At 49.0% G+C, this 27,740-nt stretch overlaps 1 protein-coding gene and 1 non-coding gene across 2 annotated transcripts in view; both read right to left on the bottom strand.

The window, feature by feature from the left end:
* Window positions 1-27,191, bottom strand: part of St8sia2 (ST8 alpha-N-acetyl-neuraminide alpha-2,8-sialyltransferase 2) — a 68,903-nt gene extending 41,712 nt beyond the window's left edge. The window contains exon 1 of the mRNA XM_075952822.1: window positions 26,932-27,191. Within this exon, the coding sequence (XP_075808937.1) occupies window positions 26,932-27,029 (98 nt within the window). The 5' untranslated portion in view covers window positions 27,030-27,191. The remainder of the gene's footprint in view (window positions 1-26,931) is intronic.
* Window positions 5,551-5,693, bottom strand: LOC142838001 (small nucleolar RNA U109). Its single transcript, XR_012908450.1, has one exon. It is a non-coding gene; the product is annotated as a small nucleolar RNA U109 (small nucleolar RNA).
* Window positions 27,192-27,740: the final 549 nt, after the last annotated feature.

Genomic DNA, 27,740 nt, shown 5'->3' on the forward strand with positions numbered 1-27,740 from the left:
CACACTGCAAACCATTGAACATGAATGTTGTTCTTTTGATTCTTTTCCATCCTCGACCTAAGGACCATGTGGTGGTTTGGATAAGAAGGGCCCCATAGCCTTGGATGCTTGAATATAGTCATCAGGGAATGGCACTACTTTAGAAGGGTCAGGAAATGTGGCCTTGTTGGAAGAAGTGTGTTGCTGGGGGTGGGCCCAGTGGCTTTCTCTTTTCCTACTGCCCGATACAGATACAGATGTAGAACTCTCATACATGGCTCCAGCACCATGTCTGCCTATGTGCCACCACGATGGTAATAGACTAAAGCTCTGAAACAAATCCTTTTCTTTTGTAAGAGTTGCCTTATTTATGGTGTCTCTTCACAGCAATAGAACAGTGACGACGGCAGAAATTGGTACCAGGGAGCTGGCCAGATTTGACCTGCTGGCTGTAGAAGGTTGGTGATCCCTATCGTAGGATGCAAGATGCTCCTTATATTCTCGGAGACATCAGTGCCACATTTCCCCCTGTCCCCCCGAGGACTTCCTTATGCTTGTATGTGGCGTTCACGGGTCTAACATAGGTCGTGAACTCCAGCAAGGCCGGCTCGTTACCAGTGCGGAACCATCACGATCGTGATCATGCTGGAACTGATCGGTGGTCATTTTCAGGAGGTGGAGTGACAGCATGAGACATTCCTCCCAACCGCTTCGGCTTCACAGGAGGCGACACATTTCGTCGTTGGCGCTGCCCATGCAGACTGGCAGTTTCTCTCGCGGTTGGTTCTCAGGTCGGGAATAACAGTTTTACAATGTGCTCGCCAGTATTTGAGGCTCCTTTTCTATACATCGAGCCTTATTTTTTTTAAAGGTTTATTTATTTATTATGTATACAACATTCTGCCTCGATGTGTGCCCGCACGCCAGAGCAGGGCGCCAGATCTCAGTACAGATGGTTGTGAGCCACCATGTGGCTGCTGGGAATTGAACTCAGGACCTTTGGAAGAGCAGCCAGTGCTCTTAACCTCTGAGCCATCTCTCCAGCCCCTCGAGTCTTATTTTTTTTTTTTTTAGCGGACTACTTAAACCCCATAGACAGGGAGGCTCCACAGAACACACAAAGGCTGGAATGTGTGTAGGTGTCAAATTGACAGTGTTACTTCTGTAACAGTTGAAGTCTCCGGTACTGGGTTTCCAAGAGTGTGTTTGAAGCCGAAGGTTAACTCAGCTAACGAGGATGGCTGTCTTCTGTGCCCTTGAGCTCTCCTTCCCCGCTTCTCCACATTCCCCATGCCATCCCGTCTTCTATTTTAAATACTAGCTTGATTTGATTTATACATTCGCTTTGATTTCAGCCAACTTTTTTTTTCCTTGTCAATCAGTTTCCCTTGCTGTACAAAAAGGTACCAGCTCACTCCTTGCTCTCCCCTCTGCTTCAGTTCAGAAAACAACCCTGGGAACCCAGAGCTTTGATTATGCTCCAGCCAATTTCCCCAGACTTTATATAAAAAGTACTTCTAGGCATCTGCACATCAAAATGCAAGTAAACAAGCCTCTTGGATGCCAGCATGCCATGCTAGGCTTATTCCGGGTCTTTCCTCTTTCTTACCTCTAGCCAGGGGCAGACAGTATGATTTATCACCCCAGCCAGAGTGATTCCAGAGCAAATGGAGGCGCAGACCTGAGAAGATGCATAAACTGGGGTTACCAATTCATGTGGGACTTGACCTCCAAATTGTTAAAGGAGACAGACTTTATACATCGCTAACTAAAATAGTGCTGCACCCTACAGTCCCTGCGGTTCTGAGATCCAGATAACAGCACTTAAAACTCAAAGGTGGTGACATCTGTATTAATAAATGAGCTGAAACTGGTGAAGAGTGGGACAGGCTTATAAAAACATTCTATTTTTACCTACATGTATGTGTGTGCTAGTATGCACATCGGCATGAGTGTTCACTCAGGCCAGAAGAGGGCACTGGATCCCCAGGAACTGCAGTGACAGGCTATGGGTGACCTACTGTGAGTGCTGGGAACCAAACTCTGGTCCTCTCTGAGAGCCAGAAATGCTCTTTAAGTAGCGGACCATCCCTCTAGCCCCAGTGACTTTTAAATGGAAGGTATTATTGTGGTTTGACTATGAAGTGTCTTCCTTGCGTTCATGTGTTCTATCCTGTGGTCTCCAAAAGGTGACACTGTTATGGGAGGTATGTGGAACCTTTGGGAGGTGGAGCCTGAGGAGAGGAAGTGTGTAATTGGAAGGGGGGGGGGTCTTGAGGTTGTATAGCTTGCTTGCCCTTTGGTGACAGGGAAGGCAATGTGACTAGATGCCTTCTGCTCCTGCTTCCAAGCCTCCCCCACCATGAAAGGCTGTATCACTTTTACTGCGAGCCAAAATAAACCCTGCCCTCCTCAAGTTGCTCTGGTCGTATCTTTAGTTACAGCAGCAAGAGCAACCAACACGGTGTTCATGGCTACAAAGCCTTTTCTGAGTTCATGCATCCTTCTTCCCTACAAGTCAGCCCGCCCCCCTGCCTTCCTGTTCTAGTCTATTTGCAGCAAGGTTCTCTCCACTCGGTTCTCAGTGCCCCCACCATAGACCATGGCCAAACACATGTCTGGGGTCCTGCCTACGCCAGTATTTTCATAGGAAGCAACTTTCTGCATATCCATTGTGTTCTAGGAATGAAGAGATGAGCCAAAACAGTCGCAGGTGCCCCCTTCTACAGAGAAGGCTCAGCTTCCTAGAGCAGGGCTTGGGGAGGAAGGATGGAGAACTCAGATGTCCTCCCATGCTCTTCTACCTGCATCCACTGGGCATGCTCTGGTCTAGGGCTTCACGTTAGCTGTGCCTTCACCCTGGGATGTTTGCTCCGGGGAGATCCCCATGGACCACTTCCCCGCCTTGAAGTCTGTGTGCAAATGTCATCTGTGTAGCAAGGCCTTTCCTGACCACCGTTTAAAACAGCATGGACTTTCTCTGTGCCCCCACTGTGCTTCTCCTTACTCCCCATCACCACACCCGCTTATTAAAGGCACTGTCTCCCTCTACTGTGGTAGCCCCATGTTGGGAGCATGTCTGCCTAATACTGCCACCCCCAGTGCTGTTGGGTACATCGCCTCCAGGGTTCAATTAATATTCATTAATGGAAGAACTCAGCCTCCCACCTTTCTTGTGCTACAACAGAGGAACCAGCTGTCTCCTTATCCAAAGCCAGTGATCTATCTCTGTTCTGAATCGCATCCCTTCTGCCTTGAGGCTCTCTAGCCACCGTACCTTCCGTCCTCCATGAACTTAACAATTCCCACTAGCTGCATAATTTGATACGTATCCCAGGGCTCTTGTAAGTCAGGCTAAGTTCCACAAATCTTACCTTACCTCACTGTTGCCTGCCTATAGCCCTTGAGGGAGGAACAGACGTTCATTTATACAGGCACAGGGAACATGAGAATAGCATCAGAGCTACACAGCAAGTGAGGACCTCAGGATTTGAACCTAGAAAATTGGTCAAAGATCTCAGCTCTGAATTACAATCCAGGCTTGCCACACCCTTCCGTTCTCATTTCAATATAGATTTACTTAATCTTGCCTTAAATTTAAATGGCCCTTCATCCCCTATTCTCCTCAGCCAATTCTATATTTCTTCCTATAACTTTGCGAAGATTTGCAAAGTCTCCTCTCTGTTAGCCGTCTCTTCCTTTCTACCCCGTTCTCTATTTGTCTCCCTCTAATCTCTCATACTTCTAGTCAAAGAATTCTTTTTTTTTTTAAATTTATTTATTATATATACAATATTCTGTCTGTATGTAGGCCAGAAGAGGGCACCAGACCTCATTACAGATGGTTGTGAGGTTGTGAGCCACCATGTGGTTGCCAGGAATTGAACTCAGGACCTTTGGAAGAGCAGGCAATGCTCTTAACCACTGAGCCATCTCTCCAGCCCTCAAAGAATTCTTGTAGGATCACCTAGCAACAGAATTTCTCAGTCCATATCTGTCTTTGTGTGCATTTTATTGCTATAATAAATGCCATGATCAAAGGGAACTTGGGGAGGAAAGTGATCACTTCACTCACAGTTTATAGTCCACCATGAAGGAAGCCAGGGCAGAAACTTGGAGGCAGGAACTGAAGTAGAACCTACGGAGGAATGCTGCTTGCTGGCTTGCTCTTTATGGCTTACTCTGCCTGCTTTCCTATACAACCCAGGATCACCTTCCCAGGGGTGGCACCGCCCACAGTGGGCGGGACTCTTCCACATCAATCATTAATATAGAAAATACCCCTGCAGATTTGCCCACAGACACTGCTTGGGACATTTCAATTGAGGCTTCTCTTCCCAAGTGACTCTGGCTAGTGACAAGTTGACAAAAACTGACTAGTGTGCCATCTTACTCGGCCTCCAGCAGGACTTGCCAGCAGTAGCTGCTTTTCTCTTCCAGGATAGAATATTGGGGGTTTCCTGGGTGCAATTCTTACCCTCTGCCTGGCTCACTGGGTAGCCCTGAACAGACCCTCCCTCCCTTAAAAGACACATGAAAAACGCCATCCATGGCACATCCTGGAGGAAGCTTGCTATTAGGAAGAGACATGAAACATTATTGCAAGGAAAGGGGTCCTTTAGAGTTCACAGGACATCTTTATCAGTCCTTCTGGCTCAGAGATGCAGTATTTTAAATTGTTTTCTTTTTAATGCCTTAAGGTTCTATCTGCAGTGGCATAAAATCCCTCCTTGACACTTTCTGGTGCCCAGGCAGATGGTGTCCACATTCTTGAATTCAATTTTTCTTTATATTCACACCCAAGCAGATTTTGCTTAGAATTACCCATCATTTTCTACAAAATTTGGATTTACATTTCCAAACACAAACATTGTTAAAAGAGTAAGTAGGTACACATAGTCTTCCCTTCAGAGCAAGTGGTCTCCTTCCCACTACCAAAGTTCCCTCCCCAAGAGCCATGTCTTCACTACCCCAGGTGACGGTTCTTGTCCCATTGGCCATGTGGACAAAACGCTGCCTAGAAGGACATGAAGATCCCCAGAGTCATTAAAAATGATCATGGCTTCATATGTGGAATCTTACCCCATGCCAGACACAGTACCAGAAATATGGTATGCTCACTTCCTTATTTCTCACCATTTTAGAGATAGGATATCCAAAGCTTCAAAAAGCTTCAGAATTTGCGCAGGATCACCCAGTGAATAACCCCAGAATAAGAGGTTTCAGGATATCATCCTGAAATCATGCATCTGTGAAAAGGGGTTTTGTAGCTCCCTTTCATTGGCTGCGGGTAAGGATTGAGTGTGTAGGCCCAGGGGTGCTAGAGAATTTAGCAGAAGCAAAGGTTATTCCACAAACCGCAGCGGGAGAGCTAAGCAGATGGTTCAGGAAAATATTCGAGTTAGGCTTCCTACTTGCCTTACGCTGATCGGTAAGTGTGGTCCAGTCATTGCAGGCTACGCTTGGAAACAGTTTGCTATGAAAACACACTCAGTCTATGACCCAGTTGTTTTGCATCCATTATTGACGGCCCTTCCACTGCTTTAACCTTGGCTGTCATTCCCTCTCTTTTATTGTAGAAGAAGCGTACTACTGCAGAACCCTAACCGGAAAGTTGACAGCCCTGGAAACTCATTTCATTCATGTCGTAGGGTGTGGATAAATCCATGCTCTTTAAAGAGAGGAGCAGAACGCCCGTCTGATGCGCCACACTTTGCTCTTGAACCTGCCGGGCGGCTACTTGAAAGGCCTCCATGTTCAACCAGGCTTTCTTCTTCTTCTTTTGTTCCTTTCTTGATGGCCTTGCATTCAGACGCGGCAGTGTTCCTATTAACGTCAGCTGCTGCCTTTTCATGACAGAATTTCTAGAGGACACCCGGACAGGGAAGACTTTGAAGGTGCTTTTCTTCTGGGGGCTTTGATGTGTCTCCTTGTGACCCTGCCTGGTCCTAGGACAATGGCCATTCCCTCTTCCTCAGCAGCAATGCTGGTCAACACTCAGGAAGTCTTACTGTTAGCTGGAAAGAGGTAGAGTGGGACCACTGGATAGGGGCTGGGAGCTCTAGCTTCCCACAGCTTCTGCTCTTACAGCTGAATCTTTCTTGGTCTTGATATGCTTTTTCTAAGTCAGGTCTTATAGGGTTCAAATAGAAACCCCTATGAGTGTTTGTTGCAGTGTTATTGAAGGTGATAGCCACTGTCCTTCAGAACAGAATAAACCAGATATTATTGCTTGCTGAGCTTAAGAAGTCTCTTGGGACTGCTGTGCTGTTTTCCCCATAGTGCAATCCATTAGGGTCCCATTAGAAGCCATGAAGGAAGGACAAGATGGTTAGCCATAGTAGGATCAAGCTTTCTAATGTTCTATGGCTTCCTCAGATGTGAAGCTGGGCTCTATCCAGAAGGAAGGGCTGCTAGAGATCATTTTTGTGCATTTTTCTTTCCTTCATGTAGGAGACAAATTTGAATGTCACATGTCCGTAGTTCATGGGACTGTGCAGGACAGAACCCTTGCGTAGAGAGGCCTGATCCCACCTTGAGAAGGCACAGGCTGGGCACAAGCCAAGTGTAATAGCTGGTGTTGTCAACTCAGTTGAAACTAGAATGACCTGGGTGAAGGGTGTTTGGTTGTGCAGGGTTATCTTTGATTAATCCAAGTGAGAAGACCTGCCCACCGTGAGAAGTGTCATTCCCTGACTGGCATTCTGGATTGTCTAAATGGAGAAAGGGGATTGAGTAGAAGTTTGCATTCATTGATCTCCTTTGATTACTAGGGCACTGTGATGAGCTGTCTGAATCTCCTGTGGCCTCGAATTCCTAGTCGTGGGAGACGGTAGAGGGTAACTTTAACTGTGAGCCGAAGCAAGCTCCTCCATAAAGTTGCTTTTGTCAAGAGAATTTAACCATGGCAATGGAGGAAGGAATGGAAGACACCAAGTATCTGCATTGCCCACAAACCAAGTGAGACTCTAAAACATCCCAGAGACCAGCCTCAGCTGTGGCAACACTTTCTCTGGTTTTTCCAGAAACTTCTTTTTCCCCATTTGCTTCCAGCCCTTCCTGGGTATTAGGGATATTAGCGTGGCCCATGCACTAACCCCCAACTTCCTCTGTCTTTCTCTAAGTTGCCCGATTCACCCTGCAATTTCAATCCTACTTTCAGACTCACTGATCATCATGGCTGCTTCCTGCACAGGCCTTACATCTGATAGACTATCCCCTAGATCTCTCCCGCAGGGAAGGACAACCCTGCCTAGTTCGTTCAAAGTCAGGGAGCATCTCCAACTCCCCCATCTCTCCCCATGATGCCTCCCCTTCCAAGTTCCATCACCTTTGCATTTCAGCTCACCCCTCAAAATGAGAGGAGCTGCTGGTGCCCCCATCATTGTGATAGACATCTCTCCCAGGTGCACAGTCTGCCAGGTCTTCCCCGGGAGGGCGTGGTTTCTATGATGCAGAGCTCAGCAGCTTCTCTGCCCCCTGTAAACTCCTCAGGATTCTGTCATGGGCACCACCAGCTTTCGACATCAGGTTCAGATTTCTGTGTGCAAGATCCTTTCTGAGCTGCTCTTTGCCCCGGTCTTCTGTTTTTCCATTCCTTCTAACTTTGCCGGGCAATGCAAGAGTGTCCTGGAGTGTGGGAGCTGGATCGCATGGCTGTACCTTTGAATATCAAGTTCTCTCCAAGAAATACCTTATTCTGTGTGTGTGTGTGTACTGAATTTAACATTTATAAATTGCCAGAGTCAGATCATAACTGGTTTAAATATGCATTTGGAGACTTGTATTATGCTGAACCTTTTTCTTTTCTTCCCTCCCTCCCTCCTTCCCTCCCTCCCTCCCTCCCTCCCGTCTTTCTTTCTTTCTTTCTTTCTTTCTTTCTTTCTTTCTTTCTTTCTTTCTTTCTTTCTTTCTTTCTTTTTCTTTCTTTCTTTGATAGGGTCTCTTGTAGCCCAAGTTGGTTATAAACTCTATGTAGCAGGGGATGACTTTCAATTCCTAGCCCTCCTGCCTCTACTTTTTGAGGGCTTCATTACAGGTGTGTGACATTACACCTCACACCTGGTTTTCTGAGGTGATAGGAATGGACTAAGTATTTTGAGCATACTTATTTTGAGAGAGTGCCCTCTACCACCCCATCTAACGCTAAAGCTTTGAAAATTCAGAGACCAATCTTTAAAATGGAACAGACTAGTCAGAAACTCGTCTGGCTTCTTTTGAGCCTTCTGGGGATCTGGCAGTGGTAGTCTCTGGTTGGTAGGTCTCTGTGGTGTTTGCTAAGCCCTTGAGGGCTTCAGGGATATGACCACTTGTCTGCTGCTCCCACCAGTGTTCTTCAGGGTCCCCAAGGCTCTGGGAGGTACTGGGCTTGAAGAAGACTTCTCTGTCCTAGGGTCCTCCTGACCACGTCCTTGCTGCCTTATGAGACGTCATGGGCATGCTCTGTGTGGAAAACAGGAACTCCAGCAATGTTGGTTTAGAGATCAGAACGTGGCTTTCTGCAAGAAAGGTCACTGTAGCTCACAGCAGGTAGGGGTCCCGTGGGAACAGCTCCGAGAGGACAGGAGCCTCAAAGGCTATGACCAGGTGGATGCTAATATCATGTATCTGAGAGAGGACTGGAGGAAGACTTCACTTTGACAGTTAAGGAGAGCCAAAACAAAACAAAGAAATAAAACACTACAAAAAAAAAAAAGCCACACAGCCCAAGCCATTGTGATGGATGGGCTTCTGTTATAAATTCTCCTCTCTATCCCCATCACAATCCTCTACGGTCAGTGTTCCCATTGCTTCCATTTCACAGAGAGAAGTTGAGTGTCGTATTTATCCTGACTAGGTTTTGCTGTTAATTTGACACAGCCCAGAGTCATCTGAAGGAGTTTTAGTTGAGGGATTGCCCAGAGCAGCCTGGCCTGTGATCATGGCTCTGAGAAACTATCTTGAATAAGGACTGACATGGGAGGGCCCAGTTCAGCTAACTTTCTCATATAACCCAGACCCAACTGCTAGGGTGGGCGTTGCCCACAATGAGCTATGGTTCCCTGAGTACCCGCCCTGACTTCCTTCAGTGCTGGGCTGCCCCCTGCAAATGTGAGCTAAGTAGACCCTCATCATCCGAAGCTGCTTTCAGTAAGAGTGTTTTATCATGGCAAAAGAAAAGCGAACTCAGATGATATCCAGTGATTGACAGCCAAGGAGAGAGCAAGAGGCAGAATTTGAACCGGGCTCTCGAAAAGACTCTCTAAATGGTCAGAGCCTGAACTAAGTTAAAGCCGAGAGTCAGTATAAGAGCACACTGAAGAGGTATCAGAGGGCGAGACGAGGCAGTCAGTGTTCCTGGTCACTGTACTCCAGAGAGATGTCAAAGCTCATTAAGTAGAGCAAGGGGAGTGAAAAGCCATGTCGGGAAGGAGGCGGCGTGCACTGGGGTGGGCTGTCCCTCTGACCCGACTCCCGTGTCTCTTCGTGGACTTCTGGCCCTTCGCTTTGGATGCTTCCAGCAGCTTCCAGAAGGAAGTTCAGGCTGGAAGGTTGTTTTCTGTTTTACACACCCACCCTGAGAGTGACCAAGATGTAGCAAACAGTTACACAGAGAGAGAGGGGGGGAGGGGGAGAAGGGGAGGGAAAGGGAGAGGGAGAGAGAGAGAGAGAGAGAGAGAGAGAGAGAGAGAGAGAGAGAGAGAGAGGGAGAGAGACTCAAGCAAACATCCTCCTGGCCTTAGGCATGGAGGTGTAACGACCTACCCATGCCTTGGGTGCTACTGAGAACACACATAAGAAGCAGGAATGGAGGAGACCTCAGTGAAGTGTGTGTTTAGAGTGGACTGGGAAGGGCTGTTTTCTAGAGGTCTAGGAGAGCCAGACTCCAAATGCACCCTGGGAAAGACTCACAGAAAAGGAATCTCTCAGGTGATTGACTAAAAGCCCAGCCCAGCCTTGTGGCTCGGTGCATTCAGGTCTTCCCTTCTGTAGATGGTGTTTCTGTGCCCCCCACCCCAGTACGAGCTCACTGGATTGACCCTCCCCTGTCCTCTCTCCCTCTCTGCTGTTTAGCTCCACTTCATTCCAAAGTTGTGGCTCTGTCACAGGACTTCTTGTGCTTCCTTTCTCTTCCCTCACGACCTTATTTTTAAACTGTGAAAACAACGTATCTGTGTGTATATGTGTGTGTGTGTGTGCATGCGTGTATTGCATGTGTGCATGTGCAACGTGTGTATATATGTGCATGTATGTGCGTGCATGTGTGTATGTGTGTGCATGCTAACTGTCTTCCAAGGTCCCAGGGCTCTCCCTCCTGCCTCCCATTGCACAGTAGACGTGCTGGGCCTGCAGCCTCCTGTTGCCAAACTTCCTGCGCTGCTCTGGTTTCCTTCTGTTGTTGTGACAAGCACCATGACCAAAGACAACATAGAGAAGAAAAGGGTTTATTTGGCTTACACTTCTGGGACACAGTCCGTCACTAACATTCCCTGACCCCCGACATGCTCACAAGTCAACTTGATCTAAAAGCTATTCCTTGGTCAAGGCTTTCCTCTCGGATAAAGACTTTCCAGTCAGATAACCCTAGGCTGTGTCAAGTTGAGAACTGAATCTAAGTAGACATATGTGTTCTGAGGATTCGAACTCAGGTCCTTACACTTGCCTGGCAAGGCTTCTTCCACTGAGCCATTTCCTCAGCCTGGCTTCTTTGGAAATTCACTTTTTTTTTTAAATTTGTAGACTGTTTCCCTTCTTCTGTCTCCTGCTCTTTTCTTCCTTTTCAAACCTCTGGCAAGGCCAGCCTGCTGTCTGTAGAATCTCATTCCACCTGACCACTCTAGCCAAAGCAGTTTCTCAAAGTCACCACGCTCGATGATGACCCAACCCGAGGGCCCTGGGCACCCTCATCTTTAAAGGGTGCACGTACTGGTAGCATGCCTCCCTTGCTCTCGATTGTCCTGTCCTCCCTCACTGGCTACTCTGCCCTTTGACCTCTGCCATCTGGCTTCTGCTCTGACTCTCCAAGTGAGGCCACAGACCAAGGCTTATTTCTGGAGCCTTTGCTATGATAGAGGTTCATCTACACTTTAGTCTCAGCCCCAATTGCTCTCTAAAATGCTCCTGGTTCTTACCACTTAGGGGACTCTGGACAAGTCATTCATATCTTATAATTGTTGCTATAATAATAATAATAATAATAATAATAATAATAAGGTGGCCTCCTGTGTCCCTCTTTGCTCTAATAGCTGGTGAACTGTTTTTTTTTTCTTTTCTGGCTATTTCTCAGGTGCCATTGCCCTTTGTTCTGGTTCACCCATGTTCATGACCACACAGATGGATGCCTCTGTTGAAAATAATCAGGTGTGAAACCAAAGACCAAACCCACCCAAGAGTCACACAGAACAGCTTCCTTTCTCCATGCCCCAATATTTGGATTATTCCCTAACTCTTCCTGTCTTTGCATGGACATCGCCACAGGTAGACCCTTCATGCTGTGGCTCCCATTGGCAGTGTGGGTGGTCCTCTCAGCTCCCTTACTCTCCGTGCCCCCTAGTAAACAGCTCCTTGTTGGCACTCAGGGGTCCACAGTGGTTCTTTTTTCTTTTTGACTCCTTTGAAGCATATGGACCCTGTGCCTGTCATCTGAAGGGGTTCACAGAGCACCTAAGACTCACTATAGATTCTCTCGGGCTTCTGACTCCTCAACTTACATCAGAGACTTCTAACTTCCTCCAAATCAAATCATACTTTAAGATTTTATTTATTTATTTTAGCACAGTAGCACTCACCACCAAGGTCAGGTGTTGCAGCTAGGCTGATGGAAGACCACAAACACAGGCCCTATGCAATGATGAGTTTTCCCGATTGATTGCCAAATCACTAAATTTAGCTATGTGTAGTGGGAGCTTTCCTGTGTCTCATTACACACACCCATGCACTTCTCTGAAATGTGGTATATTATTTATCAAGAATACCAATCCTACTGTAATACAATGTTTTCTCTGGTGACCCTGAGCGGTGGCAGGAATGATGATGGACCCCCAGTTTGCAATCTCTGAAGATGTTTCTCTGAGATGAGAAAGTGTCCTGTGCCATAGTTGGCATGGTGCAGACACTGTAGCCAGTTGGACTTTCTTTTTCCTTGGGTGGCCCTCCCCTCCCCTTCTATCCTCCACCTTTCTATGTGTAGCAGGTAGGAAGTGAAAATAGATCAGAATCTATCTACTGCACCATTCCAGCCTACAGGGTAAAACATTCAGATACATAACAAAGAACCTAGCTACCTCCAGGGAGTCTAAACCCTGTTTCAGGGAAGGTGTCTGTGATGGTCACCCAATCCCGAGGATACAGAACTAGGGAAAACCCATGACTTTATCTAGACAGTGTTGCATGGATAGGGAAACCGGCCCTGGGAGGCAAGGGCCTGCCACTGAGGCAGCCTGCGAGACTACAACCCGAATCCAGAACTCTAAAGGCTCCTTTCCTCTTTATCACACAAGACCTCTGCTCAGCCAGATCACAGTTTCCTTGAGCCCCTCATCTAAGCTGTGTCCATATCTGCATGCCACTAGCATCTAGCACAGAACTCAGAAGTCCCTGGGTGCAGTGGGTCATGTGCACAGTGCACACACAACTGTGTGATGACGTCACAAAGCTCGTGGAACTATCACAGAAAGCAGGTAGCAGGGAGTTGACCCGACGCTTTCCTCCAGGAATAAGGAGAGTACCATGGGAGGCTGCTGTGTGCACACTTAGTCAGAAATAGATGGCTTTTTGTTTCTTCTTCTTCTTCCTTTATTCCCCCGAAAGACAGGCTTGGGGTACGTTGTCCTCACTGGTTTCTCTGAGACGCTGCCTTTGAAAAATAGTTACTGAGCATCTACAGAACCATGCACTGGGTCCATAGAAATGAGCAAGCACAGACATAAACTCCTTCCCTCACGGAATATGATCTAGTGTGAGATGAAAGAGTAAAAATAGACCACCCCTCATGCAGATGGAGCGAGGCTAATCCCTGCCTGCTTCTAAGAAAATAAAAACAACGCTGCACAATAAGACTTGGATGAAGTCTAAAAAAAAAATCTAAACCCCAACACGCTTCACTCTATTTTATCTCAATAGATCTCAACTCCCAAATATCTGAGCTTCAAAAGGCAAGATTAGATACCATTAAGCCAGCCTGGCCAGCATTGATTTAAAAACCCTCTTCTGTGCCTCAGGATTGAGGAGGTTGTGGACCTCTGTTAATCTTCTTGTTATCAGCTGGATCTCAGCCTGCCAGGAGCCAGCACGCTTGATTCTCAATTCTGGCCACATTCCTCCAATCTTCTGGTTTCTGTATATGACGGCCGTGTGGAACCATGAAGCAGCTAGCTAGGAATACTAACTTCAACCATGGGCTGATCTTTCTTCACGGAACTGGGAGTGAGTAGGTTTACTAACTAAGACAGAAGTCAACATATGCATTAGTTAGCTTTGTTGTGTTGTGAACAAAATATCTAACAAAGAAGAAAAGGTTTATTTTGCTCACTCTCTCAGAGGGTTCTGTCCACAGCTCAGCACAGGGGCTTATGCAGAATCTCATGGCAGTGAGAGCATAGTGAAGAGCCTCTTCTCTTCAGGGTGGACAGGAAGCAGATAGTGAGGAAGGGACTGGGCACCGGGTAGACTCATCAAAAGCATGTTCCCTGTGGCCTGCTTTCTCCAGGTAGACTGTACCTCTTACGGTTTCTGGGACCTCCCCAAATAGCGCCACCAGCTGAGACCGAGCCTGTTGGGGGCATCTCATGTTCAAAAAGTAATGGTAAGTTTCATATCAGATGGCTGCAGAGCCCCATGTAATACCTCGCAGGTTTCCTCTTCTCTGGCAGCACAAAGAGGTATTTAAAGGATCCCAGAATGTATTTGACAGGACCTTGCTGGGCCTTCCTCAGGGAATTAGTTCCCTCTCCTCTCTTTCTCTGCCTTCCCTCTTCTTTCCTGGGTTTTCCAAACAAGCACACATTCTCTATCAGGCACTGGATGGATAAGGACCTGGAAGGTCAACACAGCACAGATCTGAATTGGTCCTGTCTCTCGGTGAGCTCCTGGGTAGCAGCCATGAACACTACCACACAATAGATACGAAGTGGTACCCAGGAGAGGCAGGGCGTTCCTAAAGAATTGCAGCCGGCGTTGGCCTGGTAGTGATGCAGAGAGAGGAAGGTCTTCTCGGACCTGACTCATCCTGACCTTCCTCTTGTCCAGATGGTACTGCCTTGAAGGTGGTGGCTTGAAGGTTGCATGAGTGTGGCAATAAGCGCGCGCGCGTGCGCGCGCACGCACGCGCGCACACACACACACACACACACACACACACACACACACACACACACACCACTATTCAAATCACCTGTATGATTGCTTCCTGGGAGGAGTCTTCCATTGGGTACTTCCTCAAGTACAGTGAATGGATCATTTCTGTAACCAGGGATCCTTCTAGGGAATTAACTCACTCTGTATAGAAATGCCTCAAGGAGTTGTTTTGGCTTCGCTACCTTTGGGTTGCTTAATGGCACAGGGAAGAAATCAGACTAGTGTGTTTCCTACATCAACCATAACATTTTTTTGGGTCTATTCTCCTGTATTTTGCTAACTCAACTTTATTGACTCAACACTTGCCTTTAAATTGACTCACTTAAAAACTTAAATGAATTTATCACAAAAGACATCTTTATATCACTACCATAAATAGAATACCAATATCCCTTGCCCTAAATAGAAGGTAATAGCAAAAATAAATACAATTAAATTCTTGGCTGCCATCCTGCTCAGGGGCTCTCTTTATCAGGAAGAGCAGATGGGTTTTAAAAGTCTCCCCTATACTTAGCCTTCATCACCCCTAGAGGCCTCCCGTCTCCATTCACGACAGTGGTGTATGGAATTAGACTACATGCCAGGCAGGCCACCAGATCTGCCGAGGAAGCCCCAGACCTCTGGAGGAAGTACTATGGCGTGTGCCAACCGTGAAGCCAGGCCATTTGTCATCTAAATGATCACGGCCAACCAACTCACCAGAAGTCTCAGTGAAGCTGAGGACTGCTTTGCTGTCCTGCTTCTCCAGAAATTACCATCTGGTACTACAGGCCTCGGTCAAGGCTGTGCCTAGACGCACCGGAGCCTCTTTAGACTCCTGAGTCAGGTCAACCTTTGACGATTCCTTCCGGCTTTACCTCATGGCCTAGGAACGCAGCCAGCTAGATGGAAAAAATTCAGGTCCCTCTTCTGGCTTTATGAAGCGATTACTGTACTCGGGTTTCAGTTACCAGTCAGGTTGCTCTTACAGGGTGTGTGTATGTGTGTGTGTGTGTTCACCATAGCACAGCCATGGAGGTTGGAGGACAACCTTGGGCAATGGTCTTCACTTTCAGCCTCATTTGAGCTGGTCTTTCTGCTGTTTGCCAATGCATACCCCTGGCCTTGCAGGTTCTGGAGATTCTCCTATCTCTGCCTCCCAAGCTGCTGTAGCAGAATTGGGATTAGAGATGTGTGCTACTGCACCTAGCTTTACATGGGTCCTGGGGATTCAAACTCAGGTCCTTGTGCTTGTCTGATAAGCAGTTTGCCCACCGAGCCATCTCCCCAGTACCTCCTGTAGTGTTCTTATAACAAATGTGTGGTCTACATAAAAAGCTCTTCATATACACATGGGGATCTCCCTTGTGCCTGGGACGAGTTACTTCTTTTCTTTTTACATCCATTGGAGAGTCACTCTAGGGCAACTCTGTTTTGGACGGAGAGACATAGACAAATTCTCCCTGGTGAGTAGGCACAGGGTCACTACAGAAGGCAGGGAGAGAGCAGTTACACTGATGTATCCTTTAGTGACCGGGACATGTCTGCAGAAATGCATCATTAAGCGAAGTTGTGGGAATGCTACCAAGTGTTCTTGCAAACACGGGCGGTGCAGCCTTCTGTCTGCTGACTGTAGGCTATGGCCTATTGCTCCAAGGACCAAATACCATGTTTCTATATTGTGTCCTACAGACAACTGCACACAGTGCTATGTGTTTGTTTATCCAAACACAGGAAAGGCACATTATTTTTCAGCTCCATTACAACCATAGGGAGAGGCTTCGCCATGTGCAGCTTGGGGTTGAGCAAAACATCATTTTGTGGTGTGTAACTATATTGCCACTAGTGTGCGTGTGTGTGTGTGTGTGTGTGTGTGTGTGTGTAAGCGTGCGCAGGCCTGAGATTCGGCATGTCTTCCAGACCTCTAGGTGATATCCAGAGTTGATGGTCTAAGGACCACACTTTGAGTGAAAAGACCCTAGCCTAGTGTCTCTCAATTCCTCAGAGGGCCTAGCAGTGACAGGATCTCCTGGAACTTGTCCAAGATGCAAATTCTCTCGTTTGGACAAGCCTTTGAGGATGCTCTTTCTGGTTCGAGGGCCATTTTATGGACCTCATACTTCCCAGAAGCCATACCAACTGCATAGTCCCATTTTCTTGCAGGTACTGTATGGTGTGAACCTGATGAGAAAGGAACCACATGCCTCCAATTTTCCTAGTCTTGTGGTTGCCAAATCAGAAAATCCAAGGTTTTAGGCTCTTGTCGAGTTCACTCTTGAGCCAAAGGGCATCCCCCCGCCCCTGCAGAGACAGAGCAAGAGAGAGGAGGAAGCTGTACAAGGCGTTGGGAGGGGTCTGAGTACCTTTGGCCTCCCTCATCTCCACCACTGCCCTGTGCCGTCCATGCACTTGAGTGTTTATGGGACCCCAGGGCCCCCCTCCACTGAATTTAGATAGGCAGGCAAGCCAGCAAGTATTTACACAGTGGCCACACAGAAAAGCATGAGCCTGTACTTTCCATAGTTCTAAATCCCAAGGGTTAGGGATTTGGGCCACGTTCAGCAAGTCTAGCCAAACACACTCATGCTATATAGTGATGGTGTTGGCTTTCTAATCCCCTGTTTCTGCCACTCCCTCACTCTCTGGCATGATTGCCTCCCTCCCATGCTTCTTGGCATCGTATTACCTTCCAAATGAAATAGTACCCTCATTGATGTTGCTTTGTTAAAACCACACCATGCTCTTAAAATAAACCAACGTGCCCGAGCACCTGCCAGGCATTCCCTCATTTGTGTGTGTGTGTCTGTGTGTGTGTGCGCGCGTGTGTGTGCGTTTTCGAAAATTGTAGTAAAGCACGTGAAACACATACTACTTTGAACTTGTGTGAGTGTTCTGCTAGTGGCCTTTGGTACATTTCTATTGCTGTGCAATCTTCGCCACCATCCCTCTATAGAACTTTTTTCATCTTGCAAAACAGAAACTTTACACTCATTAAATAATAACTCCTCACTCTCCCCCCTTCCAACGGTGATAATCCCTGTTCTATGGAGAATCTGGCTCTTCTAGGAAGCTCCTATATAAGGAATCAGGCGCTGGCTGTCTTTTTGTGACTGCATTAATTTCACTTAGGTTAATGGCATCAAGGTTCATCTGCGCTGAATGGAGCATTGTTAGAAGTTCCTTCATTTTTAAGGCTGAATAGTATTTCATTATATGTGAAACACATTCTGATCGTCCATTCATCTGCCAATGGATATGAGCTGCTCCTACCTTTTGCCCATTGTTACTGACTCCTCTGTGAACAATGGTATTATTGTACACCTATCTGTTCAAGTGTTGGCTTTCAATTTTTATAAAGTTTTGGGTGATTTTATTTATTTCCCTTTTATGCATATGAGTGTTTTGCTTGCATAGATGTCTGTGTACCACATGTGTGCTAACCCATAGAGGTCAGAAGAGGGAATCGAATTCTCTAGAATTGGAGTTGGAGATGGCTGTCCAGGTGGGTGCTGGTACTTGAACCTGGGTCCTCTGGAAGAGCAGCTAGTGCTCTAAATCACTGAGCCATCTCATCAGCCCCTCTGTTTTGTTTTAAGCATACCCATTAGTGAGATTGCTAGACTGGATGGTATGGAGTCTGTATTAGGGTTTTGGGGACTGTTCTATCGCTTTCCTTAGTAGCTGCAGCATTTTGTACCCTACTGTCTGTAGTCTGCATAATCATGAGGAGACTGTGGTTTAGGAAACTGAGGTTCAGAAAAGGGGGCCATTTGCTTGAGGGCACATGGGTAGTAAGCGTTTCTCCAGAGGCCAGCATTTCCACCACCCAATAATAGCTCCTTGTTGGTACTAAGGTGGAGCCTGGTGTCCTGCATCAGGGGCAGCGAGCACAGCTCCAGCCAGAAGGTAGTGCAGAAGTAAGGCTCTGGGTGGCATCAGGAAGAGATTTATAGGAAGACCCAAGACCTCACTCTGTGGAGTCAGAGCCACAGTTGGCAGCATGGGTAGGAAGAGATTTATAGGAAGACCCAAGACCTCACTCTGTGGGGTCAGAGCCACAGTTGGCAGCATGGGTAGGCTGTGGGAAGGCCTGCAAGCCATAGTTGTTTCCACACTGTCCAGAATCTTTTTTGAGGCCTTCTGCAAGCATGCCCAGACACAGCCAGCAGCACTGCGGTCCCTCTCACCTGTCCCTTCGCTTCTCAGAAATAAACATTTTGCTTAGGGCATTAGCTTGGACACCTTGCACAGTTCACTTAAAGTCAAGTCTTAGGAAGGCACTCTGAGTGCGTTCGTGACCTACAAAACAGCAAGCCAAAGCCACTGGGCCAGCAAGCTCCCTCTCTCCAGACACCCTATGCCTTCACCTCTATTATTTAAACTGTCCTGGCAATAGCGTGAAAGAAGGCGTGAGTTACCCGAGGTATCGCTCTCCTGAGTGAGGTCAACGCGCTTAGCCTAGAAACTAGAGATTAGGAAACCCAACAGCAAACACTTAGGTCTTACTGGGCAGAGAGTCCAGGAGTGTCTGCCCTTTCCTCAGCCTTGGCTGAACTGCCAGACCTCAGCGATGTCACCAGCCTGCTAGTCTACAGACCGTCCGCGAGTCTCTCCTCCAGACTCAGAAGTTTCCAGTATCCTTTTACAAACCTGCAGTGTGGCACAGACAATGGAACAGAGTAGGGGAGGTCCAGGGCAAGACTAGAAGGGCGGTCTAAACATCTTCAGTACCAAAAAGTAGCTAGGAGCAGCGAGCCGAGGCCAGGGCTAAATGAATACAGCTCTTCTTGAACTTGCCATGTGGTCACAACTTCCGGGACCTCTCTGAGCCTTCAGTACTTATCTCTAGATGGTCGAACAGCACAACTGGGGTACTTAGTGAGGCTATCAAAGTGAGCTCTCAGGGGGGTCAGGCCCTGGAAATGGGGGCACCCTGGAACTGAGCCTGACCTCTCCCTGATGAAGTCCATGATTCCCTGCTGTGTAGCTTCTGAACCAGGCTTCCCTGGCTTGGGGCAGTTGGCAATGTGAGCCATCCTTTCTTCTCTGGAAGAAAATTCCTCCAGGCCTTCACCATGTGCCTTGCTTCTCCTTCCCTCAGTGAGTCAGTCAGCCTCCTCCCCTCTTCCTCCCCCCACCCTCACCCCTTCCCTAACAAACATCTTCCACAGCCACTCTGAAGGGAGCGGTTGGGGGCAGAAGGCTGCTGGAGGGGAGGCAAAGGCAGTGGCATTTCGAAGCTGCCCCCCCCATTCCTATGGCCCATTGTGTCCTGGGCACCAGCACCCTACCCCTGAAAACCTCCCCCAGCCTTGGTGTGTCACACAAATATTGCGGTTTTGGTGACTACTCCCTTGGAGATAAGTACGCCCATCTCGTCACCAGATGCCACTCAATGCACCACTTTCGCGTGGTTCTTGCCCCCTGGGGATGGGGTTCAGGTCTCACTTCTGCCCTTTACTAGCTGTGTGACTCTGGATGAATTGTTTGATGACTCTGTGCCTTGGTTTCCTCACCTGTGCAGTGGGGATGATAATGACATCGACCTTATCAGATTGCCGCGAGGCTTAGATATCTAGTACCCGGCAAAATGACTTTGTAGTTACTGTCTATTATTGGCACCTTCCCTCTGGAGGAAAAACAACAAACTGTATGTGGAGGGGCGTTGTGTTTTTGGTGTGGTTCCCACCATGAACCGTTAGGAACCAGATCTCAGAAAGTAAGATTTTAAAAGCTGGTAGCATTAAAAATCAAAACAAAACAAACCAAACAAACAAACTGGGGTTCACAGACACTGGTTCCCAACCCGTTTAGCCAAAGAAGAGGATGTTTGGGCCATCTTCTAAGACTTTCTTCCACGTGGGGTCATCTTAGTAGCCACAAGAAAAGGAGAGCAGCATCTCAGGGCATAGAGGCTCTGAAGCAATGGCAGCTGGTAAGTGAAAACTGTCTAACTGCTCTGGACACATTGCGCCTTTTCTCTCTTTTTTATTCTTCTCTTTTGCATCCTTTGTCCTTTCTGCACGTCAGCATCTGGGGGACCACTGGTCAGGGGGATCATCTGGACCCCTAAGCTATGGATTAAGAAGCGACAGGAGCAGAAACTGCATCCCTGAAGTTTGGGGTGGGGGTTGGGGTGGCTGCGCTGGCGCAGGGAAATCCCCTTGACAGAGTGGAGAGGCTCCCTCTTGCAATGCAGATTTACAACTCACACAGCAAGCCAGGCGTGATGCAGGATTTTCCAGGGAAACAAATCAGCTCCCCCAAGTGCTTGCAAGTGTATCAGGAGGAACACAGCTGCCTGTGTGTAGCGCAGCCGCGCTCTCTGCTCTCCTCCACTGAAGCCATTCCCTCCGTGCTACTGTGCAGTAGGTGACAGCTGAAGCCAAGCACAGTCAGGGACAAACAGGTCCCGTCAGGACACTGGACAGCCTCCTGGCTGGGTGATGAATTGCGGACAACTGGGGAGAATTTAAAACCAGCCCAGCTGCCACCTAAGAGAGTGACTAATCTCAACACTTAAGGACGAGACTAGCACAGCAGAGATAGCAAGCCAGACCCAGACTGGCAAGAAGGCAGCCACTGGGGTTGTCGCCCTGACAGACCTCTAGGGAGGGACCTGTCTCCATCACCCCCCTCCCTCCAGAAGGAGAGAGACACAGCCACGGGCTCAGCGGGCTGTGGCGTTCCTATCTGCCATCTGCCTGTCTAACTCAGTTTTGCTCTGGGCAGATGTGAGATCGGATCCTCTCGAGCTTATCTAGATCTGTGCAGCATCCCCAGGCTTGATGGGTCATCATGATCCCCTAGTTTGACAGCGTTTTAAAAATAAATGCACTACTTTTAAGTATCCATAAAGAACATTTGGAGACGGTATACATAAGGGTGGGGGACTTTGCATTTCTATGTGGGCCGTGTCTCAGAGAGGTCACTTTCAGCGTCCTTCCCGGGCTGTACCCTTCATGCTGCACCTGGCAGACATGCCATGACTTTCTCATTAAGTGGGGATCTTTTGAGTGAGAGAGACTAGGACCTGATTTCACTAAACCTCAGACCTAGGTTTGTTCATTCAAAAAAGGTACTTCACGGGTTTCATTATTTCCAGCTTGGAGTCTTGGGCCACAAGCACTCCAGGATAGCAATGAAGCTACGAATGCAGCTCACTCCAAACTACCTTAAAACATTACGACTTTTGGGGGAAAAAAAAGTGATTTGTTTTAATAACTCGACCAAGTGGCTCTGGAGGGTGAACTTGTAGATGGCAATGTCATGTTGCAATATCAAAAGGTCAGGTATTCCTGGACCATATACTTCTCAGGAGGAGCTCGGACATAGGCTAAATAAAACATAATTGTGAACTCTGTCTTCATAGGGCACTTGAATGATGGGATGGTCAAGGTGCACACAGGGTGAGAAGCTAAGGAAGGTGGGGCTGGGAATGTGACACCAAGGAGGTAATGGCAGAGCAGTGAGGAAATGGGACATGGGAGGGGGGCAGGGAGAGCAGGAAGGCTAGCTTGAGTCGGAAGTCCCTGAAAGGGGGATGTGTGTGTGCAAAGGGATAGAAACGGGCAATCATGGAGCAATGCAGAAGCTTGTAAACAGCACAGAACGGAACAGGTAAAGCCGTGGAGGGATGAACGGGAGGCCATGACCAGGTGGCAGCCACTTCTGTGAATTCTCTCCTTAAAGAAGCGAGAAGCTCCCCAGAATCCCACCCTTTGTGTCAAGTAGTTATGATTTTTCACTTTTCACCATTTCCCAGATTGTGAAACCTAAACAGTTTTAAAACCTAGCAACTCTGTACTACAAGGGGAGAGAGGCCTTGCGCGCTGAGTTGGTTTCCAAGACGGATATCTATTTACAATTCAAATTGGATGCTGAAACAGTTGGCATCAAGGACTCAGAGCAAGGGAGTTAAAACCAGAACGTCTTTCTCTTCTATTTTATCTTTTAATTGTGTTTATGCTTGGGTGAACTATACTAGGATGGTGGAGGAGGAAAAAAAAATGAATGCCTCCCCCAATGACAAGGACCACCTTGAATAAACACAAACTCTTCTCACAGAGCGGAGGATGCAGCTGCCCAAGGCCATGTTCTTCTGCATCCGCATCCACCCAGACTCTTCCTCTGAGAAGTGTATTTAACCTTGCTGGCCCTGGATGGCAGGAGTCACTGCCTGCTCACAGACCGGGTCTCATTGATGAACAGCGCTAACTTCTCCTCCTCTGTTACTTTCTTAGACATGATTTGACATTTAATATGGTACTAGGACCCTGGCATGATTACTAGATGGCATCAATTCTGACCACTCAGATAGCCGTCTTAACACATCAGTTCTTGAGATGGATAGGTTTCTAAATATCTTTACTATCACCCTTGCTCTGGATGCCTGGATACAATAAGGAAAGTCTGATTCAGCTGCCACTGGAGTCTAGGTGGCAAGAGAATGAGAACGCTACCTCCTGCAGAAGATTTAGCCCACCGTCTGCCTGACCTCTGGCCTATGTAGACCTAGGGTCAAGTACTAAGAGGTTCATTATTAGCGAATTAACTCACAGCTTCAGTTTCCTTCCGGATAAACTAGGGGTAGCAGCAGTCCCCGCTGGAGATGGGTGGAGTGATGGGCCAGTGAACAGATGCTCCCAGGTGGTCAGTGTGGGCCTGGTACACGGAACACAATGAAGAAAGAAGTTCTTGGTGTCCCTGGTTGCTTGCCGTTGGGGTACCACAAGGATAGAATATGTTAATGTCTTGGACAACTAAGGATAGCTCTCGTCTGGTAAGTACTCAGTTCATGCTAACCATCATTACCATCCCCCTTAGTGCCACATCTGGGATTGTTAGGGTCACCAGTTACGCATTTATCTTTTAAACAGAGTTCTGTAGTGTTCCTGGGATTATAATGGCTCATCTGGTGACTAGAGCATTGGACGGAAAAGGTGGAGATCTGTATGAGGCTGCCTTACATGGAAGCAACCACAGTATGGCTTAGATATTTGATATTACATCAAACTAAGCCTAACTCATAACCCAGGGAGCTGTTTCTACAGGAGGAGCCCTTTGTGGCCTGAGGACCTCCGAGTGCCACTTTGCCCAAGGATGTTGTATGCCTACCTGCGACAAACTGGGAAAACCCATACTTCTTGAATGACTTCTGAGGGCCTATTGGAAAGACAATGTGCTTGACACAACAACCATGAACCACACTCCTAAGGAGGTGTCACACTCAAGACTAAAGCCCAGGTGATAACCAGAATGACTCAGTTTACCTAGTAGGTGTGTCAATGGTGCAGCCCACAGGTACTACACGCACCAAAGGAGCTATGAACATAGGCCAGCACAAAAGTATAAACTTAATTAAAATGTCATAAGTTTTTGTTTTGCCATTTCTTTTGGTAACTAGACAGCATATTGTGGACTTTGCAAATAACAATATCATGTCACAATATCTAAATGCTGAATATGCCTGATCCAACATGGGCCAGCCGACGTTAAAGCTCAGTGCTCCTGGGTTAGGTATGCGCTGCTTCACCAAAGCCCCATTCGATTGCTGGCTCAGAACTCGCCTGTGTTCTTTGCTCTCAGGCAAGCTTCCTTGGGTGCTTAGCAGAGAATTTGCCTTTGTACATGCATGTTTTCCTGCCTGGTGCAGTCCCAGCTGAATGAGAACCAGAGTGTCAAGAGTGGAACTTGGAAGAAAATCACTCAGAAAGAAGAGATGTCTCTCAGACGAAACCTCTGAAAGAGAGCTTTACCCCTGGCCAGAGCATATGTAGTGCAGGAGGCGGGTCAGGACCACAGACGCCACTAACCTACGATCTCATCTTCTAAGAAAGCATTGAGAGACTTCTGAAAAATGGGTCTCCAGGCCATGCGTGCGTGCATGTGTGTGCGTGTGTGTGTGTGTGCGTGCGTGAGAGAGAGAGAGAGAGAGAGAGAGAGAGAGAGAGAGAGAGAGAGTTGCTTGCTTCTTTCACTGTCCATTCCTTAATTCTTGGGAAACCTATCCCTAAAGTGACTCTCTGTCTTGCTTGCCCGATCACTAGATCTCAGGTTCCCACTGTCTACTGCCTTCCAGAATCACCATCCCCAGCACCCCAGGACCATGGTTCTCTCTGGTGGGTATTGGTTATTCTTTCTAGCAGAGGTAGCAAGGACTGGTCCAAGAACACTGTGGTCCTGAGTAGGATCCCAGGCTATCCTGAAAAGCACAGGACACGGGAGAGAGTCCTCTTGACAACCCTCCCCAGTCTCTGTGATGGGTCATTTACCTACACCTTACTATTCACACCCGAGGTGGTTCTAGGAGTCAGCGACTGTTCTAGGAGTCAGCTAAGGAGGGAGGTTTTAACAAGTGGGATTCCCATCCTCCCTGCCCACATTGTTGTTTCCTTCTCCATGCGTGGCCAATGCAATAAGCCTCCTCCCCCCAGGTTAAACATGGATGGGACCGAGTGCAAATGGAACTGGTCTATCAATGACGATCATGTGGCATAGATATAGGACCAAGGTGACTACATCAAACTAGGAGGAAGTCATAATGACTGACCAAGCTAAATGTCAGTCAGCCCAAACGCCAGAGTCAGCGCAGGGCAAGGTGCTGCAGCAGACCTCAGTGTGGGCTAGGTGGTGGTTTTCTTCAGGTAAGGGGCAAAACAAAAAGCAGTCGGGATCCCCAGGTGAAACATATCACAGAGGATTTGCTCACAGCACCGAGCCCTGAGTTTCAGTATACACTCTAAATGTAAATGCTCCTCTGGAAACTCCTGATGGCCTGCTGGAAAAATCTGACTATGGAAAGTGGAACTTTCAAAATGCCTTTGACAGGAAAGAGAGACACTACGTGTAACTGATCTTCTCATTACATTTTAAAAATTAAAAGTCCCTGGCGAAATAGAAGATACTCAGTAAGAAGTTTAGCAAATTGATGAGCAAGGGTGTTTGCTTATGGGAGAGGCAGCACATGTTCTTATAACAGAACTAGTGGGCATCTAGGCCCTTCGTTTCCCCATCGCCAAAGGTCACCCAGTGGTCTGGGCCAGGCAGAAACCCGGAAGTGCAGAAGGCCCATCTTAGCATCACGGTATCTTCAAGTATCCCAGAATGTGACTTCACCAACTTCTGTTGCGACCGGTGGTTCTCTGGCAACATACCAGAACAGCCATGGGAAAGTAGCCCGTTTCTGCCTGTGCTTAGGCGCTGGCGGCACGTGGTGTGTTAACTGAACATCGGTGAAAGTTTTCAGAGTTCTTGGGGAAACCGAGGATGAGGAGAAGAATAACGCCCAAAGGGGCTCGTGAAGCATAATGGAGTCCATAGGATGTATTGTGCATTACGGAGAGAGATAGTGTCAGAGCGAAAGCAAAGAGCGGGAAGAGACACCTGCCTGCAGGCTGGGGTCCCCAGGGCTTCAGCATTTTGGATTCTGGTCGCTCTCTGTTTTGGAGGGGCCTGACAGCACGGCGCATCCTCTGTTCGTGTGGATAATGAAGTTGGACAAAGGAGGGGCGCACGCAGCATGGGACGCCCGTATGTTTGGCTCCTCACAAATCCCACAGAGGACCGGATTCGCCCACTGTCTGCCATCCTCTCTGAGACCTCACCCTTTTCCTAAAGGCCACCTCAGAGCCCTGCTTCCCACATGTCCACCACGATTTGGAGGCTCCGGACAGGGGTCGGGCTCCGCGTGCAGAAGTCTGAAGGGCCGGGCGCCAGCCTCAATCCAGGGGGCACCCTGATGGTGTGACAGGCTCCTTCAGAGAGCGCATTCCAAGAAGTCCCGGACCAGGAGCAGCTCGAGGTTGTGGTCCCGCCCACCCATGAAGAGATGAGAACAAGCTGAGATCGTGCGCTCTTGGGGACCCTGGAGCCCACCGGCCGACTTTCCGGCAAGGTCTCCGTCTCTCTGCGCCTGCTGTGAGCGCACAGCAACCCGGGGTCGCCTGGGGAGTCGCAGGTTTGGCTGAACATTCAAAGCCAGCAGAGAGCCCGGGTCTCCAGCCCCGCGCGCCACACCTTAAGCAGTGCCAACCCCCCACGCCGGGATCCTGAGCTGGCTGGCGGGAGGCGTGGGAGCGTGCCTGTGTGTGTAGAGCATATTCCCCTTCTCCGGAGTCGGTGCAGAGTCTATCTTACTCAGCTCCCGCCAGGGGATTCCCCTCCCCCAGCTCAGAGATCCCCGCGCGCCCCCTGCCCACTTTGCCAAGGCGAGAAAGCGGCCGAGCCGGAGACAAAGAAACTCCTGCCTCCCTCCACTCTCCGTCCTTCTACCCGCCCGAGACACTCCCCGGCGCCCTCCCTCGACCCCGGCGACACCGGCGAGCGCAAACGCCAGGGGAAGGGACCAGGGGACAGGGAACAGGGTGGGCGAGTCCGCTTTTTCCACGCCGTGCGGCTACAGCTGCCCGTGTACCCCGCCCGGGGACACCCCTCGGTAGCCGCGCCCCCATCATCCACTCCCCAAAGCGTCCCGGGCCCCTGACACTAACAACCCCAGCCCAAACCGCCAGCCCCATCCCTCCAGCGGAGCGACAGGGGGGCGCGGCGCACACAAAGCGGATGGGGAGCGCGGAGCCTGGGGAGGGGAGGAAGAGATCCCGCCGGAGCTCGCGGCACGGACCCGGGGTGGCTATTTACCCGATTTCTTCTTCGATCTCCGAAATGTCTGCGAAGATGAGGAAGACCACAAGCAGCGTGAGCGCGGCCAGCATCCAGCTCCGGAACTGCAGCTGCATGGTGGGGTCGGCGCCCTCCGGGACCCGCGCGCGCAGGCCGGGGCGAGGAGCTGGGGCTGGAGGAGCCTCCGCGCTCCACGCGCAGCGGGGCACACACCCTGCGCTCTGGGCGAGTCCGGGCCGGCGGCGGCCAAGGCGACAGCGGCAGCGACAGACAGGGGTTGCTCAGGCGCGGCGAGCCCTCTCTCTCTCTCTCTCTCTCTCTCTCTCTCTCTCTCTCTCTCTCTCTCTCTCTCTCTCTCTCTCTCTCTCTCTCTCTCTCTCTCTCTCTCTCTCTCTCTCTCTCTCTCTCTCTCCCTGCTCCTGCCCGCCCCTCCCCTCTCCCCTCCCCTCCCTCCTCCTTTTTTCCCCTCCCCACGCCCCACACCGGGCTCCGGGCGCAGTTTGACAGCTTTGCTCCGCGCCTTGCCTAGCCTCCTCCCACTAACTCCAGCGGCCAGCCAGCTGCCTTTGCGACTCCCACCCGGGAGTGCTCAGAGTCTGCCACTCCCGGCCTAGGCAGGCTGGGCTTGGGCTATGGAAAGCGATCCGGAGACTGGCCTGAGCCACGGGGTAACTCGGGGCACTAGGGCTGGCTGGCAAGTGGCCTCCGCCTTCCTCTCTTTGTCCAGCGCCCTCGCTTCCTCTCAAAGTTTTCCCGACACAAAGACTAACACCTGGGGACGGTCTCCAGCGCGCAACGAGGAAGCGGTTTCCTCTGGGCTATGTTTC

This window comes from Microtus pennsylvanicus, chromosome 18 (assembly GCF_037038515.1).
Source record: "Microtus pennsylvanicus isolate mMicPen1 chromosome 18, mMicPen1.hap1, whole genome shotgun sequence".
NCBI lineage: Eukaryota > Metazoa > Chordata > Mammalia > Rodentia > Cricetidae > Microtus > Microtus pennsylvanicus.